Here is a 25,910-nt window from a genome sequence, read left to right as displayed (position 1 = left end):
AGGTTATCCTGTCTAGGCAGGCCCTGCTGCGCAGGATGTTCCGCGTCCATTGTTGCCGACCAGCCTTGGCCTTGACAAGCGTTGTAGGTCTGGGTCCGAAAGACTTCAGCAGCCGGGTTGAGTGGCTCGTTGCGGGCAAAGTAACCCTGCTGTGATGACGCTCCTCCCTGCTGCGCCGTGACGTATTGTTGCGCGCCGCCGTCACTTGAGACGCGCTGCAGCGGGGCACTCCTAGCGGTGTCCTTTTGCAGTGTAGTCTTCCCCTGCGTCTGAGCGTTTCTAGTTTCCGCCGGGTCGTGGGTGTCGGATGACTGGCGTTGCCGCTCGGAGTCATCGTACTCGTTTTCCGAGTGATACCGGCGCCCGCGCTCGCGTGACCTTGACCTACACCGGTCGTTCCGCTGTTGCTGTCGCGCGCTGCGGCTGTCCTCTACATCGCTGTTATACTTGGCCTGTGAGGACCACCAGCTAATTTTCCGTTTGCCGCCTCTACTGCGGCACTGACGACCACCCTGATGTTCTCCATCGTTCGGCCCGCGTTGTCCGTAGCCTGCGTCACGCTCACAGCGCAAAATGTTGACGGGTACCTGGCGGCTGTCCTTTTGCCGATCACGCTGCTGCCAATAATTATTGACCGGCTGCGGTTTCGGCACAAATGGCACCTTGTCCATGCTGTCCTGTGCTGGCTGGGGCTTAGTCATTCTTTCCAGCCGATCTAGCAACAGCAGTTGCTCTCGGAAATCGGCAACGTCACGATAAGTCCGTCCAACCAGCTGTTTCTGGTAATGTAATGGCAGCTGTTCCGTGACAGTGGCGTAAAATTCTTCGTCGCTCATAGAGAGGGTCAGATATCGGGTCTTTTCATATATCTGGGATATATGAGATTCCAGTGACGAGCCTCGCTTGGGATTGTATTGCTCCGAGTGCAGCTGCGCTCTTAGAGTGCCTTGTATCCGCAGATTCCAAAATTGTTGAATAAACAACTCCCGGAACTGCCCGAAGGATGTTGTGGTAGGGATGATAACCTCCCACCAATTATAGGCATGGGACTTCAGTGCGGTGCCGAGACATTTTACCTTGTCCGCGTCAGTCAGTCCGAATGTCCGTGAATACTCGTCCAATTTATTAAGGAAGCGTATTGGGTTCTCCCCAACCTTGCCGGAGAAACTGGGCATCGCCTCCGACCAGTGCCTAGCCGGGTGGTGAAGTAGTGCCGCCGAGTCCAACAATGGTTTGCTGAACGGCGCACTTGCCGGCGCTGACGCAGAGTCTGGTGCAGTAATCTTGGTCTTTGCGCAAATTCCCGCAGCTGGCTCTGAGTTACCGCTGCTGTAGGTGCTACGCACGGGATTGGCACCCAGGTTAGCCAGGCGCTGCTCCAATTCCTGGAATGGACGATCAGACGCATTGATTGTTGCAGAGTTCCGCGACACAGCTGGTCGATCTTGTACTTGCACAGCCCCTTGCCAACGCATAAAATCTACTGTGCAATGTCGCAGCCGATCCTTCAATTACTTCCAGGCGCGACGCGATCATTGTTGTCTCCTCTCGGATAACTGCATAGTTTGCCAGGCAGCGATGCTGTAAGTCCTGCCGCTCCTGCGCTGCAGACTCAATGGGGCCCTCAACAATGTCCAGCTCCTTAGTGACGTCATCCAGGCGCGACGTGACGACAACGACCTCATTCTCGACGTGACCAATACAGGTAGTAACTCATTCCAGACGGACTCCCATGTCCGTCATGGCCGTGTCCATCCGCGTGGTGATGTCCGCGACGTCCGTCCTAATTTGGTTGATACTGTCCGTGACACTGACGTGAACGGCTTCGAGACGTTCGGAAACCACGTCCAGATGCTCGCTGACATGTTTATCAATGTCCGTGGTAGCTGTGTCTAGACGCTTACTCACATCCGTCATGGCAGTGTCCAGACGCTCGCACACATTTTTATTAATGTCCGTGGTAGCTGCGTCCAGACGCGTACTCACATCCGTCATGGCCCTGTCAAGGCGGGTACTGACACTAACATTGAAATCAGCCACAACACTGTCCAGACGTCCGTTCAAATCGGTACGGACAGCACTTATGTCAATTGCCAGCCTCATTAGTGTAACGCCCCTCGTGCCTCAAAATTAGATTATTTTAAATTAATTAAAAGGAGCCTTGGAAACTGCTGGGTAAAAAAAAGTAAGAAAAATTAAGTTATTGACCAGAGGTGGCACGAGGTGGAGAACAAGATAATTTGGATCTCCCTGACACAAGCAACAGGGGAGCTGGTGGATCGTTTAAGGGACGAAGGTATATCATAAATAAATTAACACTACACAAGTAGCTTGGTCTATAGGTTCCCTGGTTTATTATTAAGGAATTTTGTGTTCGTATTATTCAAACCTGACAATAAAAATCTTAGTAATTAACAAAGTTAAAAGGGGGCGCCCCAGGATTATTTAAAATAATACATATTACACCTTAACAAAAATTATTACATAATCAAAAATTAAAAAATTGCACCAAATTTGAATGTCCCAACAATTACATATATATATGAGTTTCCTCGATTTTACAGATTCTTGAGGGAAGCACTGTTCGCTGGTAGGCTATTCATTCAATTGATGTAGTTCGTAGCTAGAAGGTGGGGGGGGGGGGGGGGATGTTGATTTTACATTACCACCAGGGTCTTCAACAGATAACCTTGGGTCGCGGAAACATTTATTCTGACGTGACCCGCAGTGGAGGTGCAGGACCACGAGCTGGGAGCAATTTGTCTCTCCAGCACTTCGACCCTGTCTGAAACCTAAATCAAATTCAAAACGAATTAGACTTGTTTCCAGACAGTCCTACACCGTCGGCGCAAAAGGCCAACAAACGGGAATGTGGGGGAAAAGGCCGGATCGTCACTCACCAGACAGGGAAGTTGACTTCTATTCACAGATGCGTCGCCAGCCAGGAACTGGATCCCACGAATACGCGGCTGGGCGCGGTTGTTTTCCAATTTCAAAAAAAAATTAAAAGACAAAAAATAACTATTACATTTTATACTACGCAGACGGACTAAACTACTTGAAAAAGATTATAGGGATAGCATCCCTCATTTAGGTGACTACATAGTCGGTTGCGGCCGGATGGAAGTCTTGCAGAGTCTCGTCGACTCGCCGATAATCAAACGGTCCGTCTGCAGTCGCGGCGCGAAGTGTCCCGCGGAGAACCGCGTCTCGTAATTAAAAGTAAAACTTGAATCAAAAGTGGAGGGGAGGACTGGGAGTCCGGACCGAAAGGTCCCGAAGTCCCCGAGTGAGGGCCATAAAAAAAAACTCTGATTGAAGTCTCGAAGCTGGTAGCATTGCGTCGACTTTAGCGCTACCTGTTGGGGGCTGTCTGAAATAAAAAAGAATCGACTCGCCCAAGGCGTCTGCTTAAACCAAGGGTTAAAGGGCGCAGTCTAGTGCTACACTCTGGCGGCCTACAGGGTAAGTTGGCTGGGTGGTTAGCGAGTTTGCCGCTAGGTGTCGCGGGGTGGTCCATCTTGGCACACACATTTTTTTTATGCAAGGCATCCTGGGAGACGGTCGCTGTCTGCTGGGGTTTCTGACCTGTCATTGGCCTTAGGCAAATTCTTAGAACCGAAAAAGGAGGGGGGGAGCAAAAGTGCAACGATGCTGAGAACAAGCGTCCATGACGTGCTTTTCGAGGAGAGAACCTAATACGTATTCGTGACCAGACTTACTTCTCTCAGCAGCTCTCTGAGAAGTAGCAGCTTGCAGCCCAGAAGCTGCTCTATGCAGTTTTGGTCGTGCAGGGAATTAAAATTACAAACTCGGGACGTGACTGCAGGCGAGAGAAATTTCAACCGGGCTGACCATGTCCACATTAGACAGCAAAATATCAGATTGGCCCCCTGGGAAGGGGCTTCGGTCCACTGGCACAAAGTTTAAATCCGTGGCGTACACTGGCCTAGCAAAAGTAAACACCCCCATTAACAACCAGATAAATTAAAAAAATAAGAAACCCCAAAAAAATTTTAAAATTATATAAAAAATTAAAAAAAAAGGTGACGAAATGCCTAATTTCCGGCACATTAGTAGCTGTTCGATCCTGTCCGTCCCTGTAGACTACGGCTCTGAACCACCGCTCAGCCCGTCTCTAAACGTGTAAGCGGCTGACAACACATTGTGTACTACTCCGTCAGAGTACACATTGGTGGGTACATATAATGGTAGCACACCCAACAGAACGGCGGGGGTCTCGGCCTCGGGACTCGAACCCGGCATAGACCTGCCTAAAGCCATGTCCGCCGTGTGAAATTCAGCACTGGCTTCCGCCGTACCCATCACCCAAATCGGTGAACACTCATTAACAGAAGGAGCCGTGTCCGTTTCACTGTCGTGACACGAGTTGTCACCCTGCTCCTGATGATCCTGCTCCTGCCCCGGTCGCTTACGGACCTCATTCAGTGGTTGCTGACGAGACATAGTACTGGCAGGAAACTGTCACTACTAAAATAATCCGTGTCCCGGTCACCTCTACTCGAGCCCCACTTGGTGCGACAGAATGTGTACTGTGATATACTACGACACGAACATGTTATGCTAGCCTGATGGGACCCAAACGTAAACAAACACTTTGTTTGTTTACAAACACAAGACTGCATGAATGGCAAATGATAGTTGTCAACACACGAGTTCGAAAGTAAATACTTTGGTTCCTAACACTACCTTGCCCTGTTTGCCATGAATTTAAAACATAAATATGGAGACTGACCTGTAGTACAAATAAACAATAACAATGGGTGATTTTCCAAGAGATTTTAATAATATTAAGAAAATGAAGGCAAACCAACAACATAACATTGGAATTACATTTAAACTAGCAGGTTCTGACAATTGCTAAAGTTCTCTGAGTCTCTACAGGAACAATGTGACTAGCAAAATTTTATTTAAAATTCAGGACATTACGATGGGCACCCGGCTCGTCAACAGTCCAATTCAAAACTCAGTCTCTATTTTTGGTCTCCAACACAACACGTAGATGCCGTCTACACATTAGATAAGGGGGGGTTTGCTCCGGGCTAAAACTCTGTCGGTAGGCTATTTCTACCCCCAGGACCACTGGGGGGACCGTGGACAGTTACTATTAGCTTGCACAGTCTCTGCTATAAAATCATGGCGAGAATCACCGTGTAAGATGAGGGCATTTTGCAGTCCAACAATGTGCTGGCGCCGACTCAAGGCGACCACGCCTTACCTTGCGAATGCTGCGCTGGCTCAGCAGTCTCCAGTCTGCGTGACGGCTGTCCCAAGGAGTGCGTTGAGATGCACCAGTATGCACCACACACTTTAAGTCACCAGAGCACTCACACGAGGCGAAGTTCCGGCGCGCGCATCGTTATTTCCCGGACCATAGACGCGTTGGCAAATTCGATAAATACAGTTCCAGTTCAGCTGTCAGTGTTAATAACACCGAAAGTTCAACGTAATAGTCGGGATTCCGCATCCCGGAAACGCGGGTGGTGAAAACTTCCTACGTGAAGAGACACGAGCTCGGACTCTGCACAGCGGACTGACTCCCCGAGAAAACACCGGGCAGCTCTTTTATACGTCCACAGAGCGTCACCAACGGCCTCTCCTATTGGCCCGTTTTTAAGTTCAGGCGATTACAGATTGCCGCTAATAATCAACTCAATTTCTTAACGGGAGTTCCGTAGTTCACAACGTCCAAAATGAGTAAAAACGTAAATTGAATATAAGTTCCACTGTAATTTAAATACTTTAAATAAATATCAACACTGATAATCTGGCGATGGGCGGTGGGAAAGAGGGCGGCCTGGCGCTGGTGCGCATGCGCCGTCACACTATCACTTCAAATGCCAGCTCCCAGCACCGTCCGAATATTTACCAACACCGCGTACCATTGTTGACTAGGCCCCCTCAAACACAGTTTATATGTCCTTAAATATGCCCTACTGACCATATCTCTCTCTCTCTCTCTCTCTGTGTGTGTGTGTGTGTGTGTGTGTGTGTGCGTGTGCGTGCGCGCGTGCGCGCGTGAGTGCGTGCGTGTGTGTGCCGTGTATTGGTACACCTTGTTTATTCCAACCCTTGTAGTAATTGTTCGTTGCATAAATATTATTTTAGATTAAAGTTGTCTATAATAATTTTAGGTTTTACAATAAAACCAAAAGGATTTAATAGCGTACGTGGTATGGAATATATTATTTTTTTTGACGTGACGTCTAATAAATCGATGACCGCCGGCTGCACGCACTAAAAAGTGTTCCTTAACGCACATTGTCCCGTTACGCTGTGTCCTATTACGCTCATTGTACACTTGCGCCGCATCTATCTATCTTCTACTTGATTGGAACAACCATCAATTTTACTTTTTCGAGGCACATTAAACTTGAAACACTCCCATTCGTTTCCTACTTTTCCTATCATCGTCCTATCCTTAACAGAATAACACAGATTGAAAGAAGTTAAATAGCAAACATGTATAAAAGTTATAGTTAAAATAATCTCTTCGTTAAAGTAATAAATATATTTTAATCAAGTAGTGCAAATAAAAGTAAATTTATCAATTAAATTGTATATTTTATTTCACTCCTTTGTATCCATACAAAATAGTGATAATTCAATAAAAATGATTCAATTTTATTCATAAAAGTGTGCAATCATTTCATCAATGTTTTGTTATGATGTTGTCACGTTAAACTATCGTCCATAAACCAACTTTACAGACAACCAATTTTTATTTAAATTATACTTCTTATTTTCTAAACCCCATGCAATAATAGGTCATCTTATCAAAAATTCTTTCAGACAAAAGTTTTAGATAAAAATTATAAGATTTACAATTAATGTGAAAGAATCATAGTTTTCCTACCAACAAAGTCTTTTTTTTATTTTTTTTTTTTAATTTTATCTCTCTTGTTTTCAACCCCTTACAGCAATGGTTCGTCTAATAAAAAAAATTTTCAGACAAATTTTTTAGATAAAAATTATGTGATGAATACATCATTTGTACGAATTACATGGTATGCCTACGAAGGAAGATATGATTTTTTTTGTCCTCCAACCCTTCTTTTTTAACACCTTGCAGTTATGGTTGGTCATATCAAAAACTTATTCAGACAAAAGGATTTTGGTATTACTCCTAAGAGTTATAATACATTGACATGGATCTTATATTTTACATTTTATGGCAGTTACAGCGATTTTTAATTTTTTTTTTTTCCAAAAAACTTTCCCCATTTCTACCCTTTTACTCAGATATTGACCACTAACGAACTTGACCAAGATTTTCCACTACTAGATTTTATGTATCTGTTTGGAAGTGATTTGTGAAAAATTGTGGCAGTTATCGTGCCCACAAAATTTATATATATGAGTGTGTGTATATATGTATATTGATGATGGTTTTGGGATCTATGGACCCTGAATGGAAAAACTATATGCAGTCTCTCTGAAACGACCCCTCACGGTTCCCAGGAATAGGGTCGTAATAGAGGAGGGGGTCGTAATAGATGTTTTACGAAATTTTCAGTTCAGTTCATTTCATTTCAAACCCCCCCCCCCCCCCCCCCTCACAAACCGCTACTCGCTAACCAGTCGTACAATAGCAGGATGCTGTCACTCACAATGCTAGACGGCTTTGCTTTAAACCCACTTCAATCTTCATGACAAATCCGTCGCCCTACAGGCCACCTCTAAAGAAAATATGTGTTAGTTTACATGTATGTTTTCTGCTTTCCGTAGTTAAATACACTAGAACCCCAATGTCACAAACCCCGGATTTAACAAAGCAGTGATTTTACGAATACATTCTCGGGAACCGTCAAAAAATTGGACATTTTGACCAAAATGTGGGGGAAAAAAAGATCATTAAAATCTGTTAATTTTAACACACGGCGTATTTTTGTGTCGGCTTTAATACTTCCAATAATGTTCATGTAAAATAACAAAAAAATAATGGGACATTTCCTTTAAAAATATGGCAGCTGTAGGTTCTGCAACGAAAGTGGGCGCAAACGAAGCTCGCTCGGCTGGCTAGCGGCAGCGACTTCATGACGCATAAGCTCACCCCTCCCTCCCCTTGGTAACATTCTTCAAGGCTAGCTCATCCCTCCCAGACACACAAACCATCTAGTGTCCTCCCTTATAACACCCCAACTTCGCTCCCCTTTGAAAAACCTTCAGTGAGAAAATGCTCATTTCACCCTCCCTTCTCCCTTAAAATTGGGCTATTATGAATGGGGTACTAAAGCGGCGAGGGAGGGGTCAAAATATGTCACTTTTCACACCAAGTTTGAGTTCAGTCATCTCTGGCAAGGAATTTACAAGCTTTCAAACTTAAATATAAATGTATTTTAATAGCAAGGGTCCTATGAAAAGGAATATACCGAATCAAATCCAGCTGCTGTCACCAAACAAAGAATAAAACGGCCCACTGCGTGGTCGCTTCGTTATTGCTCGCGCGAGAGGTGAGACGTGGAATGTTAGAAGAAAGATAAATGCGAGGGAGACAGACGGCAGCCAGTGTGTTTCCTGCGTGGGCAATAAGTGGCGTAGCCTTTTTTTTTATGCTGGGAGAAGCGACTTTTTCAATCAACCCACGGGAAAATAGAATTGCTTGAGCTGTCAAAATAAACATCGCTGCGGCAGTTAAAACAAGTCGAGGCGGGCGTGCATCCAGTCGGTCGCTGTGTATTGTCAACCTATAGTAATCAAAATCAAGAGAAATCCAGCAGGTAGCTTTCTTTGCCTTAACTGCGTACCACAATAGACACTCGCAAAAAGCTAAACGTAAACACGTTGCCACAAAAACCTTTATCTGCACCCTGCCGGCAAAGGGACGTGGAATGGGGGTTGTTAAGCGCTGACAGCGGTCGACAGGAAGTGGTATCTATTTTTAGATATGTGCTGCCTACGGCAGTACAGCAGAAACGCAGTAACACACTACTCATCACAATAAACTTATTTTCTGTCCTATTTTCTTAGGATTTTCGGCAATTTTTCACGGTTCCTCGAAATCGGGTTGTAATAGAGAGGTGGTCGCAATAAATGGGGTCGCAACAAAAAGGTTTTACTATAATATTTTCCGGAAGTCGCACCAGGGTCACGTCTACAATAGGTAGTATTTCTCTGAAATGTTTCTAAAAAAAAGTCAATAGATTCTATTTTAGGTAAACATTAACATTCAAAACAAACAACTGTTCTTGATCTGGAATATTTTATTGATTGTACATATTAAGTTCTTAAAATGAAATACATAATATTTTGTTTATAGCTTTATGACTGGAAAAACCTAGTAAAAAAAATTACATTTAGTAGTTTTTTGCATGTTTTGAACTTCAGTATTTCTGAGGTACCTTGTCGCGTTCCCGCACCATTATCAAAGGGCACTGACATTAGTTCCCCCATTGTAATGCTCTACATGTGCACAGGATCTTGCTGGCGCCTAGAGGTCGGCAACTCACAGTATAAAATTTGCACCCCTCCCCTCCAGAGCCTTGGAGGGATGAGCCGAGCTATCTGAGGCACGTCCACTGTTACCAAAGCCCTTCATCCCTCTTCCTCCGCCGTAGATCGTCTTTCATCCTCCGGCGAGGACGGTATAAAAAGCCGCACTCGGGCAGAAAATGCCAAGTGTTCCAGGACAGTGAGCCCCACAGCACCCTCGTGCTTTCATTGCCTGCACTGCCTCGTGCCTGCCGCCATCTGACGCCGCCAGTGCTACTACCGCCCACGTAGCCAGTAGTTTTGAGCACTACAGTCAAACCTCATTATTACAAACCTGAAGGGACCATAATTTTAGCACTTTGTAATAACGAGGGTTTGTATTAACCAAACTATTGGGATATCATGATAAAAAAAAATTGATTGAACTTTAAATGCCTATATTTACAACCATAAAGAAAATTATATACACTGTTGGTAGAATAAGCTGGCTTCACTACATGCATAACAATTTATAAACACTGAAGAAAACAAACCCAATGCAACACTTACAGAATAAATCATAATACAAACTTCAATAAACTTTCATTCATGACACATTTTCTATTCAAAAATTCATCAATTCTGGTTTGCACTATATTTTTCTTATAGGCATTGTTTACCACATTACAAAGCTTATCAAAGTCCAGTACTGATCAAGTATTGGTTGAGCAGACTGTATCCAATCTTTAACTTTGGTCGTATCTACTGCTGCCGACTCCCCACACATAGTTTTGCCAACAAGATTGTTGCGATCCTTAAACCGTTAACCATAGCTAAACTTAAAGTCTGAAATTCCTAACCTCAATGCTAGGTAGTCTGCCTTCTTTTGAATCATAGGTCCAGGAATAGTTAAGTTTGCTGCACACCATCAAACCACTGCAACAAGGTAGCTTCCATTTCTTGATGTTTTGGGTCTCTCATTCTTTTTCTTGTTGATAATTTGCACGAACTCGCAAAAGCCGATTCAATCTTTTCACGATTTTTTAGTATTGAAGACGACGACGATTGCGGGATGTTAAATTCTCTCGCAATTTCAGTTTTCGTTCTCTCTCCATTGTCTACTTCTTCGATAATTTTAACTTTAACTTGCAATGTAAGGTCGTTGCGTTGACGTTTCGCAGTCATATTACAAAACAACTAACACTCAAAATTGAGGTTAAGACACACGTGCGTGAACAATGGAAAATATCAGAACTTATTTCCATAGATTGTTTAAACTTCTACGTATGTACAATTCCGATGACTAATATTAATAAGGTATAGAGTACTTTCCTTTTAGTTTTCCGTTTACAACATGGCATCTTTTCTAGTTTAGTTACTAACATAGCCACTAGAGTTGAACTTTTCATCTTGTTTTTCGACCATTTTGCGCTGTAGGATACATACATCTATCTTTGGAGACACGTTTGTTTACATGACGGTTATGAAGACGTGATTTACTTTAGACTTCGGCTGTGAAATTCGTATTAACCGTTTACTTATACACGTTAACAGCTACTTGAGGGATCAAAACAACTTCGTAATTCATATTAACCGTATTTCGTATTAAAAGTACTGAATAACATAGGAAAGCATACCGATACCTTATTTTCTGGGACTGTGAAAGTACTTCGCATAAACGGGAATTTGGTACTAAGCGGATTCGTATTAATGAGGTTTGACTGTATAGGGCAATCTTCTAAGGCTACCCAAAGGGAGACAGGTGTGTTAAGTAGTGTAATAACCATTCGCCATGGTCTTTATGCCTTTCTGTTCCATAGGGCACCATCTCTAAAGTAACTATATTCTTTCATCTGTCTTATCACCCGCCAAGGCCCTTCGCAGATGCCCTGCAGACATGAGGGAAGGGACTGGCAAAACAGCCTGTTGACCTGGGTTTGACCCTCGCACTTTCACTCGTTGCTCACCAACACAGCAGTGGGATGGTTCCTCAGCAGCCTGATATCCAGCGACATTGGTTGGTTCCACCACCATATTTGCCACACCATGAACGCTTGGGCAGGACTGAAAAGTACTCAGCGACATTGACCCACCGGGAAACCAGTCATGCCTGAGGACGAGGTGGTCAGTCAGGAACACTAACCACACAACACTGCAATTTGCTCCTGGTTGGTCGGACCTCGGCAGCCGCAGCAATCTCTTGCATCACCTCTTCTCTACTCCTACCCTACTTGGCCTAATGCCATTTCACAACCTAAAATTGACATGAATACCAGCACGGATACTGAAGCCTTGAAATCAAGGGTGGACGCTGAGAAACACAATTATCACTCGATACTCCTCACCTTTCGAAAAAAACATCTCCCGAGTTGTCAACGGTTGACTTCGGGAGGTTCTCCAGGAAGTTGAACTCCATGACTGGGAAGGGCTTGCTGAGGGCTCGGCACGGGTACTCCCACAGGGGTTGTGGCTCCACCGCACTGTCGCTGATACTCCGAGAGCTCTGCCATGCAGAACACCAACCACACAGTTTAAGATCAACGTGAACATTAATACATAAAACAATGGGGAAAAGTAGCAAAAATGGTTACTGAAGTCCTAAGTATAAATGTAATATTGATAGAATGTTCATCCCTTTCCATTTTTCAATATTAAGGGGCTTTGAAGTCTTTAAAACTCTAAAATCCTTATACTAAAAAAACATGATTCCGGTACAGATTCCAATAATTATGTTACGAATCCAATACCCAAAACCTACATTACAAAAAAATTTTATCAGTAAATGCATTGAATAAACTAGTTTCAGCAAATTTCTTGTAACTACTGTGTTAAGCTTAAAGACCTATTGAGAAATCTATTTTTAACATATTGATGTTCCCATTGAAGGACCTACTTTCTGCTAGAAGCAGGCCACACAATCTTAGCACCCAACTGCTTTGAAGATTACAAGATGTTAAGAAATTTCAATTAATTTAAAAATATGTATCTATGTATGAACCAACTTTAAGGTAAAAATCAAAGTTTGCAGAAAAATTTCAAAATTGCTGTTTCAGATTCAAATCAAAAGATATTTTAACAGACATGATACTCAAAAATTTATTTCTAATAGAATACTCCAAAAACTATTGTAACAAAATGACTGTTTATACGCTTCAAACTAAACTTTACAATTACTGACCAAACCTCCATAGCAATCTTGTAGAAAGATTTCCCAAATTAATTAAAAGTACAAATTAATTTTACCCAAGTAAAACAAATGTACAATATTAAAAAATGATTATCTAAAATGGATTATTATTATAATCTAAATGGTACCAGTGATAAACAAACAAGCAAGCTCGCAAAAAATTTACATTTAAACATCATAATATAGCAAATGCTTCCATTATAATAAAAATTAGGGGTTAGCTGATGCCGATTGCTGATTATTAAGATCGGCAGATTTTGGTCATTTTTGTCATTTGCATGATCGGCTTCATGCATGCCGATCCTTTTTGCCGATTACCGCTTTCTGTTCTTTTCACGATCACGATTAAACGACGTTAAACGCGAAATCACCGTAAAATACAGTTTTTACGCGAAATCGCCATAACACAGCGTTTTTACACGAAATTTAGTATTAAAACGCGAAATCGCAGTGTTTTTAAGCAAAATTCGCAATAGCACGCAAACAGCACAGACGCACAGAAGTTCAACATACACTATTAGATATGAGCTGCCACATTGGCAAATAGCACATGCACAGAAAAATAGCACAGGATCGGCGCACAGAAAGTTCATTAACTTTTAACTTTTAGGTTATTTTCTGTGCGCGCCCTGGTGGTAGCCAATCAGCAAACAGTTTGAACAATTGTCACGAAAGTATTGGTGCTGTTGACTTGAGTAGTTTGTTATTGTTTTCAAACACGCAAAAACATAAAAATAGAATTTGATAGCTTTTTGATAGCTGTAATAGAAAGTAAAAATATTTTGTGTGACAGGGGATCCGCAGGATAAAAAATGAAGAAGCTAAATTAAATGCTTGGAAGTCCGTGTATGAATGTGTTAAATAAGACGGATTTGAAATAAACAGTGATATATATTTTTTAATGCTCATTGTGTTTTGTATGTAAACTTTGAAGTATTTAAAATATTTCTGGGTTTAACGAAAACTGTACCACAATAACAACACACGAATCTAAACAAACGTTACTTATGCCAGCTTCAGTGACAAAAATTGTTAATGGAAGTTATACATTTTAAAAAGTTTTTTTGAATGCTTCCGGTATTATTTTGTGTTGTGTTGTGCGTGAATGTAGCATCAAGCTCTGTGCTATCTGTGTGCGTGTGTGCTATCTGTGTGCTGTTTGCGTGCTATTGCGAATGTAGCCCGGCCTTAAACAAACACCGCAATATGGCCGCCACTGAACATTAGTCATAAATGCACTAAAGCAAACAAAAGCTTACACACGCTCACGTTATAATGTTAAACTCAAAAATATACTGTAAAAATACGTAAAACTACGGCGTTTATTAAAGTGTGTTATAGATTTTGTTAAAGGGATTAATAGATTTCCAGATTAGTTTATGGGAACAACTAATAATCAGTGTCTAAATCAAAAGTTTGTCATATAAATATATGTAATCTATTTGTTTAGGGTATTCAGTAATAAGTAGTTTCAAGTAAAATTATTTAACTTAAGTAATTTGGAGCATATTTTACAACCAACTTAAAAAGCACTAATCGGTCAAAAAAATCTGCATGATCGGTACCACATTTCTGGTATCGGCATGATCGGCAAATGTGGTGATCGGCTCACCCCTAATAAAAATTACAATATTAAAATTGCATGAACAGCTAATGTTCTATCAACTTTTTTACTGGGAATATTGTGCATAATTTTAATGGCAATTGCACACAGTCAAATGCTTCCTCAACCTGTACATTGTTCCCAAAAATTATATTTCATCGCTGAAGTGAGTCCAAATCCTTTTCCAGCTTTGCGTAACAAAATGCATATAACAAATTCTCGCTCAATATCACCACAGCAACGTTTTAAACATGCAACAAGTATTCAAAGTTTTTTTCACTACTGTCTCGCTAAACACTAGGGCAAAATTGCATGAACTATTAAAAAACCTGTCATTTTTGTAAATAAAATTTTAAAAAGAATAACTGTCAACAAACATGGACTACATCACCACAAAACACGGACACTCCATTACAGTGGCCATTAAAAGAAGTAAATGTCATAGTATCAATGGCGTATAAATCAATACATACTTACAATCACAGTCATACAGATAGGTCTGGCAAATTACCTTTATTCTCAAGCTTCTTAGTGAAGCTCGCGGTGGCCTACGAACTAATGGTGTTAGTAGTAGACGAGCCCATCATTAACATTGTGTTAAATTTGAGTTTGGTATTATAGTGGGAATAGTTTTTAAAACACGTTTTGTTTTAAACGTCGGGTAAAGTTTAGATTTTTAAATTTATGTGGGAGCTTTTTAGGAGTTTAATGCATGGAAATAACTTGTAACTTTGCTGCAATTGTCAGTTAAAAGTTGGTGTTGAGAATGCAGATCCCAAACAAACTGGGATCTCCCATAAGAAAGCATATTTTAAATGTAAAATACTTATTTAAATCAAAAATATTTAATTGCTATACATTTTAATCTTCAAGAAAGTGGCATTTTTTCAAATATTATTTTTAATCCAGTAATTCTTTCTAATCTAACGAGGGGATGGTCGGAGTCCGGGCTCAACGATTTGGCTTAAGGTTGAGTCCTAGCTGGAATCCCGGATACTCCGCAACCAGCAGTACATGAAAACACAGTGTCAGGCTTATAAATTTATTTTGTGAGAACTAATTGTGCGATTTTAGTGATTCAAATTTTAAATTATTGATAAAACCGTAGCAATAAACCTTGGAAAATATGTTTTCCCTACTAAATCAATTTCATAAAAAATTATAATAAAAACCTTTAGAAAGTGTATTTAAATGGGTTTATTTCTTCAGCAGTTTGACGATTTCTGACTTTCTAACTGAAATTTCACAATCGTATTTAGTTTGCGAGAAAGCGTAAACTTTTTTGTAGGGTTGTTATGAGTATGACTGTAATCAGTTAGTTTAAAGTTCATTAAATTGATTTTTTCATCAGAGCTGACATTTTTTTGAAAAAAATTAATTTGCCTTTGTAATAAACAGTTTTACACTCAACAGCATGAAAAGCAAAACAACCCTAGAAATTAATGTGAATTTTAATATACAGTTGGTTTCAACTAGCTAACTGCAATACTTTCCTGATAATCATCGGAATACCGAAATAATTGTAAATTGGGTCTAGGATGTGCTGCTTTCGCTGGCTAGTGGTATGTCTGGAAAATACTCGCTGCGACCACCTGCTGTAAGGGCCAGTGAACCCATTGATAATATTGTGTTGTTCAGACTTTTACCCAAACACATTTGACAGAATGGGCTCGCGAGAAATGAATGAATACGTGAAAGCAGTATTGTGCCGAGGGAAAGTGTTTCCTCTCTATGTCATTTAGAAACAGATAAAAACGATATAATTAGATCTGAAAACAAAGGTTGAGTAAAAATGTACAAGAACAGGAACTAGCCCAGCTTTCACTTCATGAAAATGGTCAGACTAGTATTTGAACCTGGGTCATCTTGAAAGTTACTCCAGGATTTTATCCGTGCCCTACCTTTTCCTCATGTAAGTCGATACTAGCTGACTATTATTGCCGTTCTTTTATGAAATTAGTGCTTGATTCTCGAATGTTACACTTACATTTTAACACTAACTTACATCGCAGGTGACAAGCTTAATCAAATATGTTTCATATTAATGTTTACGGATAACTGATGAAATGTACAAGCAGTGAACAGGGATGGATTAAGCTGTATGCGAAAATGGCGGTTGACAAGAGTCCCGAATACCCAAAGGGCCTTTTGCTGAGCCCGATAGTTTCCAAGTAGACCTAGTTAAAAACAGAACAGGAAATGTAATTTTTAATTGGATTAAACAATATATTTTAAATGTATAGATTCATAACCGAAAATATGTTCTACTGAATGGGGTGCCTGCGATCCACTTATGAAAATGTACAAAAATTGTATGCATTTTCTTTCCGAAACCCAAACACTGGCGACAGATTCTCTGCACGCAGAACCTACATTTTATATCGCCTTCTTGTTGCCAGAACCGGCTAGCCCAAACCTTCAAGGCTTCTCCCAACACCCATATTCTTAGAAACGGGACAATGGTCACCTGGTGAAAGGACGGCACCAGCCAAGCCCCTGCTCCCCAGATGATGTATAAGGAGCAGGTAGCTGGGGCTGTGGAAGGGGGGTTACATGCACGTGGCTACACCTCACGACCTGGCTCGGCAATTCTAGCTCACTATCCCATTGCAACGTGAGCGGTAAGGGAGGAAGAATGAAGAAATGCAAGAAACGAAGAGGATTTCCTTCTTGCAAGAAGGTTACAAAGCGTGGCAAGTACAAAAGGACACAGCAGAAAAGTGCCAGGTAAGTGCAAAGAATGTAAATATTTTGTAATTTTATTCGGCATGACTAAGTATTAGTTTGCTTACTGATATATTGCATGTTACATTAACAGCTTAGGAAGGCATAGATGGAGGGAAAAGGGGTCGCCTAGTTGGATTTGTCACTTTAAACGGAAAATCGCCTTTGCTTTGTTTAAAAATTGTAAAACCTTTATAGACGATGCTGCACTCACGAAATATATTAATCTGATTACAGATATAACCTAACTGGTTAATGCGTACCAAATACCAGAATCTTACATGGTATTTGTTAGCTTGTAAAGGATTGAGTAAGCAGAGTATTATTTATTGACGTATGAAAATACAAATAAGAAAAATTTCTGTTTCCAACCAACTGGATTCAATTCATGGAAAATAACATTAACACTATGCATTATATTGAAGCTATACGTTCTTTAGCATTATAATTACAATGTTTTTGGTTATATTTTTCTGTAAACATTGAATGGGGTATTGCATGAATTTCAGTGACAAAACTGACACAATCTGCATGTACAAAGAAGCCGACGTGTAGTTAATTTTTTAACATTTTGGGTTGATTTGATGTAATCACAGTAGTTCTAAATTAGAGCATTTCAAAGCCCGCACGGCGGTTAATCATCGAAATTCTTCAAAAATGACTCGAAATTCCTCAAAATGACTCAAAAATTTTAAAAAATTTCCCATTTTGAGACAAAAATTTCCCATTTTAAGAGAAAATATCCCATTTTATTAAAAAAAAATTTAAAAAGGTGACTGTGCCCCATTTAGGCTTCAATTCCCCCGGGAAATTTTCTCTCAAAATTGGAAATTTTTCTCTCAAAATGGGAAATTTTTGAAAATTTTTTTGAGTCGTTTTGAGGAAATGTGAGTCATTTTTGAGGAATTTTGATGAAATTTAACACCAAAATGGCCGCCGTGACGTCACAGTTCGAGGTCATTGATCCTGCTCCTCGCTCCTCGCACCAGGCACCTGTCCCAGTAGCCCCATTTACATACTACGTACAAGGTTATGAATCCAAAATTTTAACTGTGGTTATAACTGAGCCTGTATCCTTTATGTATAAATTATGTGCCAATACGTAGCTCAGGGTTTCGCGAGTGAGTGAGAAGTTGTTTTACGGCCCTTTAACAGCTCAGTTCTTGAGAGCCGATGAGGGGTGATATGACTTGAATATGGAGCGACGCCGGGAATAAAATGCGGGAGAAACAGTAGATCCCCGAGAAAACCCGCCGGCCAACGGCATCGTCCCGGTACGATTCCCACATGCGATAATCTGGGTGACCCCGACGGGAATAGAGCCCGGATCGCCTTGGTGGGAGGCTATCGTCCTGACAACTAGACCAACCGTGACCCCCTTCTCGTTTCGCGTAATCAGAGATATGCTTAAATGTAATAATACACCTCCTTTCCACAACATTAGAAATAAATTACGAACAACAGAAAAAATGCACATAATTATTTCTTTTTTAGTGTAGGGTATGCCAGTTTTCACACTCCCGCTTTATTTTTTTTGCATTTATTAATGCTTTAAAAACTTATTACTAGGTTAGTCAAGTAATTAAAAACAATAAAAAACATTTAATCTTAACCAAATTTTTTCCAATGAGAAAGAGAAAGCCGTGTTTAAAATAGTTACTTTTATATTATGTATTTTACGTTTAGCATTCCTGCGAAAAAATAAATTTAATTTCTTGCAACTAGAAATAATTTTGCTATAATGTGACAAATCGCTCAAGGACGTCCAAAAAGGGATTTGTTTTTTGGAACTTTCAAAGAAAATTAGTATATAACATTAAAAGACGTCCATTTATTAACACAGACTTGTTAACTATCGTCACATTTGTTTTTTTCTTTTATTTACGAGAATATCATTCATGAACTGATCTTTTTAAATGTAACCAAAACATTTTGGCTTTCTGTAACACGCCATTATTGGGCGAATACAAACTTATCACTTTAATATTTTTCTTTCCACAGTCACGAAAGAAATGCTATTCTGCACTCCCAAGAATACACTGAAGTGGAAACCGACGATGCTACAAAACATCCTTCAACTCCTAGGGATGGTGACGTGCATGTGACAGAGCACTTTAGTCATTTTAGCGACGATTTAAAATTTCCTGTTGATCAGCTCATGCGCCTGTAAGTATTAGCCACGCAAGTAATCACATAAACTTTCAAATGTGAAAATTTTTGTAACGCTATAGAGCATCCCACTCTTAGATTGCAGTGTGGAAGTAAATGGGAGCATTCTCTCTCTCTCTAACACACGCCAACTGCCGTTAGCGCTGTCCTTGTTTATTCGTGCGTTGTTGCCAAATATCATACGAAAAAAAAAAATAATTTTTCGGACCAAGCTTTTTTGCATATTGTACAGCATCGAAATACGCATCAGCCAATGCATATTTTGCATACTTAATAACATTTCAAGTGTCCGAAAAAATTAAAAAACCTAACTTCTTCATTGCGAACTGTTCCGAAGTATTCCAAAATGTTTCACATCAATAAAAAGGTAACCTACAGATATATTTAGTCCAGATTTTTTTCGTTGATAAATTCATGTCTTAGGACGCCACCGAACAAATTTCGAAACAAAAACTCTTAATGTTTCAGTTATATAAATTTATTTATATACTGAAATGCATTTACTCACAAACTGAAACATCAAAAAGTTGATCAGCGGCAAAGTTTTTTGTTATTATAGATAGATGGGGGAAGAAAGCGAGAAAGATGTTCCAAATGAATTGAATTTGTTTTTAAAAAAAGAAACAATTCAATTACTCCTACAGTTTCCGTGTCCATAGCTGTTGAAGACGCGTCTTATGAGTGCACGAGCGCGCGGTAAAAGACGTTCGCTCACAAACTGCCGGCCGGCGCAGTGTTAATAAGTCACAGGAAGGTGTGTTTAGATAAGTGGGGTTCAATATTTTAACCTGTATATCATTATTAATAACATTTTTAGGATAATAATCAACTGAATTTATATTCACAAACAATGATATGAATTTGACTTTTACAAAGACATGCTATCACTTTTCAGAAGTTCTACACCCACAAGAAAGAATGGAGACCCAAGTAACGTAGGCGCAACAGGATCTGATGGATCGATATTGTTGGATATGGACACTTGTCAAATAAACGTTATTGAAAGTGCATATACCGAGCCTAGTGCAGCAAACGATTCTTTAGCGAGTCAGGAAGTTTCTCGTTATTTGCTGCCGTAAGTACAACATATTTCTGTATTTTACATATGCTTCTTTATACAGGGCATATTTCAGTTACTATTAGCGAAAAGAAATGTCTACAGTGTCTTGTTTTTGCTACTGTTACTGTAAGGTAATGTCAAATAGCTGTTACATGAGCGAAAACTCTCTTTTGCGTCAAATACATTTCACATACAATGGTGGGTTTATATAATTCATCTTTACGCGAATACATGCTATCATTTTTCAGAAGTTCTACACCCACAAGAAAGAATGGAGACCCAAGTAACGTAGGCGCAACAGGATCTGATGGATCGATATTGTTGGATATGGACACTTGTCAAATAAACGTTATTGAAAGTGCATATACCGAGCCTAGTGCAGCAAACGATTCTTTAGCGAGTCAGGAAGTTTCTCGTTATTTGCTGCCGTAAGTACAACATATTTCTGTATTTTACATATGCTTCTTTATACAGGGCATATTTCAGTTACTATTAGCGAAAAGAAATGTCTACAGTGTCTTGTTTTTGCTACTGTTACTGTAAGGTAATGTCAAATAGCTGTTACATGAGCGAAAACTCTCTTTTGCGTCAAATACATTTCACATACAATGGTGGGTTTATATAATTCATCTTTACGCAAATACATGCTATCATTTTTCAGAAGTTCTACACCCACAAGAAAGAATGGAGACCCAAGTAACGTAGCCGCAACAGGATCTGATGGATCGATATTGTTGGATATGGACACTTGTCAAATAAACGTTATTGAAAGTGCATATACCGAGCCTAGTGCAGCAAACGATCCTTCGCTTACACATGAAGTTCCTCTTTCACCACTGCCGTAAGTAGAGAACGTGTTACTGCGTTTAATTTTTCTGGTTGTTGATAAGTATAAATCTCTAACAAGAGAGATTTAAAATATTGCAATGGAGCAGTATTTCATTCTATTTAATTAAGTTTTATATAAGAGTTTGATAATTGTGGTACAATTAACTCTTGTAGAAACATATCATTTGCTCAAATAGATGTGTGAAACATGCCTCGTGGGCCTATGCTGCTTGAATATTTTTGTTTCCAAAATTATTATTAATTGGTAAATAAACATTAATGAATACCAATCATTTTTGGCATTTCCGGAACAAATTCTGGAATACCATGCGCTTATATTATGTCGAACTATGGTCGAATAGAATTTAGGCTACAATGGAAACCATAGTGTAGCCTACTTAAATTTTTCTCCTTGACAACCGTTTCTTGTGAAGTGCTCCGTTTTCGATTGAAATCATTTTATTTTTATAAGTGTTTCCAAAACGAATTTCGGAAAAAGAAGTAGAAACAATGGGTGTATTTTTTTAGTGAATTTTAAATTATTAAAGATAAAGTTGATTTTCTTTAATTTAAGTCTTCCCATGTAGGTTGTAAGAAGCGTTTACTATTTATTATATTAATTGTTAGGGTTTTTTAGTCATTGCATTGTAAAAAATTAAGTGGATTTCGTTGGATTTTGGATATGGTAATCCACAAATATTTATTTGAATTTTTACTTTATAAAAATTTTTTATATTTTCCCATGTTGGTTTTTTTTTTTCTTCATATCTTTCCTGGTTTGATAGCACAGAAAAGCAAAGCATTGCATGGTTATTCCGCAATATATAATTTATAACCTGCACTCTTCGAAAACAGTGTAACAATATTTTAGGTATATTTAAATTGCGATTACTCACCACATATTCCCAGCAATATACATGTATACATATTACTATACGTTATAACACATTCACTATGTTGTCATGTGCTTATAACCATACGGTATTATTTCAGAGAACTGTTGATTGAATCACGACATGAAGTGGAGGACAAGGACAGCAACTTGAATAACATTGAAGGAAGGAGAATTTGCGACATACGTCATGTCATTACTAAAGCCAGACAGTTGGAGAAGCACAATTTGGAATGCAAAGCTCGCATTAAAGGATATTTTACTTATACAGGGGAAAAACGCATCGGCTTGAGAAGTGTGTTACATTTCAAGTGTACTTCCTGTGATGCCAGGACATCTATTGATACTGATCCCAGTGACACAGTAAACACTGCAGCAACATGGGGTGCAGTAATGAGTGGAAAAGGACATGCAGTAATAGAACAATTATTTTCTCTGATGGAGATTCCACCAGCAAGCAGCTCAACGTTCATGAAAGAAGAACGGGAAATCGGAAAAGTAAGTGCATGTAAAAAAGGTAATGCTAAGAATAGATTACAAGTTGTATCTTGAACATGTCTTGGACATATTCCAAGATCTTGGTAAAACATTACAGAGATGCCAATTTGATGCTTTAGCAATCAAAACACCCATATACCTCAAATATTTTGTTTTAATTAAATTAGGGTCTCGGTTTAAACAGTCAGGACTCTTGCTTACACCACCGTGAACTGAGTTCGACCTCCTACGAAATCAACACATATTTTCGCATACGTGAATCGTGTATGATAATCTTGCTGGCGGTTTTTTTTTTAGTGTGTTACCCATGTTTCTAGGTATTTCTTTCTTGTATTGCTCCATTTTGAGGGTTACATTTCATAGGATTTAATATTTTATAACACTTAAGTTTATAATAACGTTTATCTGCAAAAGGGTAAATCAGAAAGAACCTATTTCCTATGTAAGTAATGCTGAAGATGAAATATTCAAATGAATGACTCCAAACAAAGAAATCGTATCGTGTATTAATTATAGCAGTTATATATAATATATAAGACAGTTCTTCTTATTTGTACAATACATTTCATGAACGTTACTTGTTATTCACTTGTATCATAAATAGTTTATGTCATGACAGATGTAAAGGTGATATTGCATCTTATTACAATCAAGTTGTCTTTGCATTACAACTCATAGGGAATTGGATTAAATGCAAAACAAATGAATAATGAAGGGACTTAAGAATTTTTTTGTTTTATTTTGTTACAATTTAACAAAACATATACTGCTAGAAACATGAACTTATTTGTAAAGTACTAAATGACAGTGCTACTACCGATGTCACGCCTGACATTTAAATTCCGTAAAGATAGATGTAGAATAATTAATTTGCTGTCAGTGATTAACAAATATTTGTAACCTATTAAAGTGGTTCAACAATTGGCCGTTTTATATATCTTAACTTAGTATTTCGGCATATTTTTATTAACATATTATTTTCTTTAAACAGGTATGGTTCGAATCGTTGACAGAGGCTATGGAACAAGCTGCAAAAGAATAGCATCTACATGCCTTAGAAGAAGGTCACGTTGACGACGATGGCATACCTTACATAACTGTTATAGTAGATGGAGGATGGAGCCATCGAGCCATCGTTCGTACGGTCACAGCTACAATGCTAAGTCAGGCGTAGCTATAATTATAGGTAAAAAACAGGTAAAATGTTATTTCTAGGAATTCGGAACAAATATTGCAGTATCTGCTCTTTGAGTGAAAAAAGAAACGAACAACCTACCAAACACATCTGCTACAAAAACTGGTCTAGTTGTTCATCAGCCATGGAGAGTGATATACTAGTGGAAGGTTTCAAAGCCAGCGAAGAAACCCATGGTCTACGGTATTTTAAATACATTGGTGATGGTGATTCCTCTGTCCAAAAGTCTATAGTAGAACGTGTGCCGTATGGTTTGAAAGTTGTCAAAATTGAGTGCACAAACCATCTGCTAAAAAATTTGTACAAACACTTACTGAAGCTCTCCAAAGAAAACTCTGGGAACAAGAAAATTTTAACTCCAGCCAGAATGAAGCACATCCAAAATAGAATACGTCATCTCATAACCGAAGAATCTCGGAAAGATTGTCCAAGCGTCAGCTCTCTAAAGAATGACATACGAGCTACTATAGAGCATGTTTTTGGAAACCATGGCAACTGCAGAATTCAAAATTGCCCGAAAGCCAACATTACTTCCATCACTGATTTGGACACAGCGCCTGGGAACTTAGCGGCCAGAATTATTTCAATTATAGGAAATCTGGCAGCAAAAAGTGACAGCCTTGTGGAAAATTTGACGAGTAATGCAGCAGAAACTTACATGCATCTTGCAGCAAGATTTAATGATGGCAAACAGAGTTTCTTTGGCAGACGTGGTTCGTTCAATACCAGGTGCTATGGAGCTGGCCTTAGTTTTCAGCACGGTCCCGCGTGGCTCCACACAGTTTGGAAAAAGAAGGTAACCTTTGTGGCATAGCTTTATGTTTCATGGTTTCATTTATGTACAATACTTTTAACAGCATGAGTTAATAATTTTATGTTTTCAGGTTGGAAAAAGTCCAGGCCAATGCGTAAAACGCCTAATAAAAAAAAAACTAAACAAGAAGTCTTCAGCCAGGAAATGTCTCAAGTTTCATCCAAACAAGCAAAGTATTGGGGAAGCTAACAGTAGTATATCCAATCCTCATTATGGTGAAAACTGTCAGTTACCAGATGTCCCAGCGGAGGAAATGAAAAATATGATATCACGCCTGAAAATGCAGCTAACAGTAAATCGCCAGAGGAGAAATGAAATTGAAATTCACACAAGAGGACAGCGCAACAATGACATGTGGTACAGGTATGCGAATAATAGAAAAATATACATCTACGTGCTGCGTTAAACATCATATTTTTCATGTTCTCAGTGCATTTCATTTGCTGCCAAGAAAAATATATGTTTAAAAATTTCTATTTTTAGTTCTGAAACTATTGTACAGCATAAGTAGAACCACGATTATTTCGCGGATTCCTTTCTCTCCATCGTAGACCTGATATGCCTATACGTAATCAAGCCATTTTAGTGTGCTCAATGGTCGACAGTACGTTTCCCATGATTTGACGAGTTGAACGTGATTGGATGATCTCTTCCTCACCTTGTTTGCTACTGGTTTAGCATCGTCAAGGGCGGGTCGTCAGAACTTACATCCAATCATCAACGCGAAGCTGATGTTCATCTACTTCCAGTTTACTTTGGCACTCAAGGAATCCGCGAAATAATAATGGCTCTAAGTATAAGTGAGATAAAAGAACATCGTTAAACTTAGTAATAAAATAATTTCTTTGAACAAAATTCCTTGTTAAAAAAGGTTTCAATTTTAACCATGAAAATGAAGGAAAATGGGAAATTTGGATTATCCTGCCATTCAAAGCTTATTTCGTTACGGTTGTATCTAAATTTACATAAAATTGTAGTAAATGACATGTAAGGACACATTTAAGCTGGAACAAAATATAATATAGTGAAGCAGTTTCATTGCTCATTATATTTAAACAAGCATTTTCCTAACCATATGTATATAACACGGCTAATTAAGTGATTTTGTTTTGGGAAGTGTAGGCTTGCGAATTTAACGTTTCTTGTGTGGGTATTTACAAAGCATCATAAATGTGATTTCACTGATTACATGTCATTCAGTTAATCACTTTTTTATAAAAATATTTCTTTTGGTTATCGTGTTTATTTTTAATTAGTTTAGGGATACTGAATAACAAATTGACATAGAAATACACATTAACAACGGAACTAGAATCAACCAAAAAAAAAACAGATAATTTGTCTCCACACAAGTGAATAGTAATATTGATCGTAAGCAGAGGACACATGTGACTGATTAAGTGTGGAACGTTTTGCAATTGGAATTAGGCGTATGTTGTATAACGTGAATAGTAAAGTTTGTTTTTTAGGGTTTAACAAAACCGCTGAAAGAACTCTGTGTGCAATAA

At 39.2% G+C, this 25,910-nt stretch overlaps 1 protein-coding gene and 1 long non-coding RNA gene across 12 annotated transcripts in view; one reads left to right on the top strand and one right to left on the bottom strand.

Moving 5' to 3' along the window:
- LOC134546231 (protein arginine N-methyltransferase 7) overlaps positions 1-25,910 on the bottom strand; it is a 138,872-nt gene that overhangs the window by 15,462 nt on the left and 97,500 nt on the right. For all 11 annotated transcript variants that reach the window (XM_063388866.1, XM_063388868.1, XM_063388865.1 and 8 more), the window contains one exon: positions 11,778-11,935. In XM_063388866.1, coding sequence (XP_063244936.1) covers positions 11,778-11,935 — 158 coding nt within the window. The remainder of the gene's footprint in view (positions 1-11,777; positions 11,936-25,910) is intronic.
- Positions 18,877-21,745, top strand: LOC134546232 (uncharacterized). The gene is made up of 3 exons (XR_010079112.1): positions 18,877-19,112; positions 20,011-20,190; positions 20,424-21,745. It is a non-coding gene; the product is annotated as an uncharacterized LOC134546232 (long non-coding RNA).

This window comes from Bacillus rossius, chromosome 1 (assembly GCF_032445375.1).
Source record: "Bacillus rossius redtenbacheri isolate Brsri chromosome 1, Brsri_v3, whole genome shotgun sequence".
Taxonomy (NCBI): domain Eukaryota; kingdom Metazoa; phylum Arthropoda; class Insecta; order Phasmatodea; family Bacillidae; genus Bacillus; species Bacillus rossius.
Note: the sequence above shows the minus strand (reverse complement) of the source record. Positions and strands in the feature narration are given on the sequence as shown.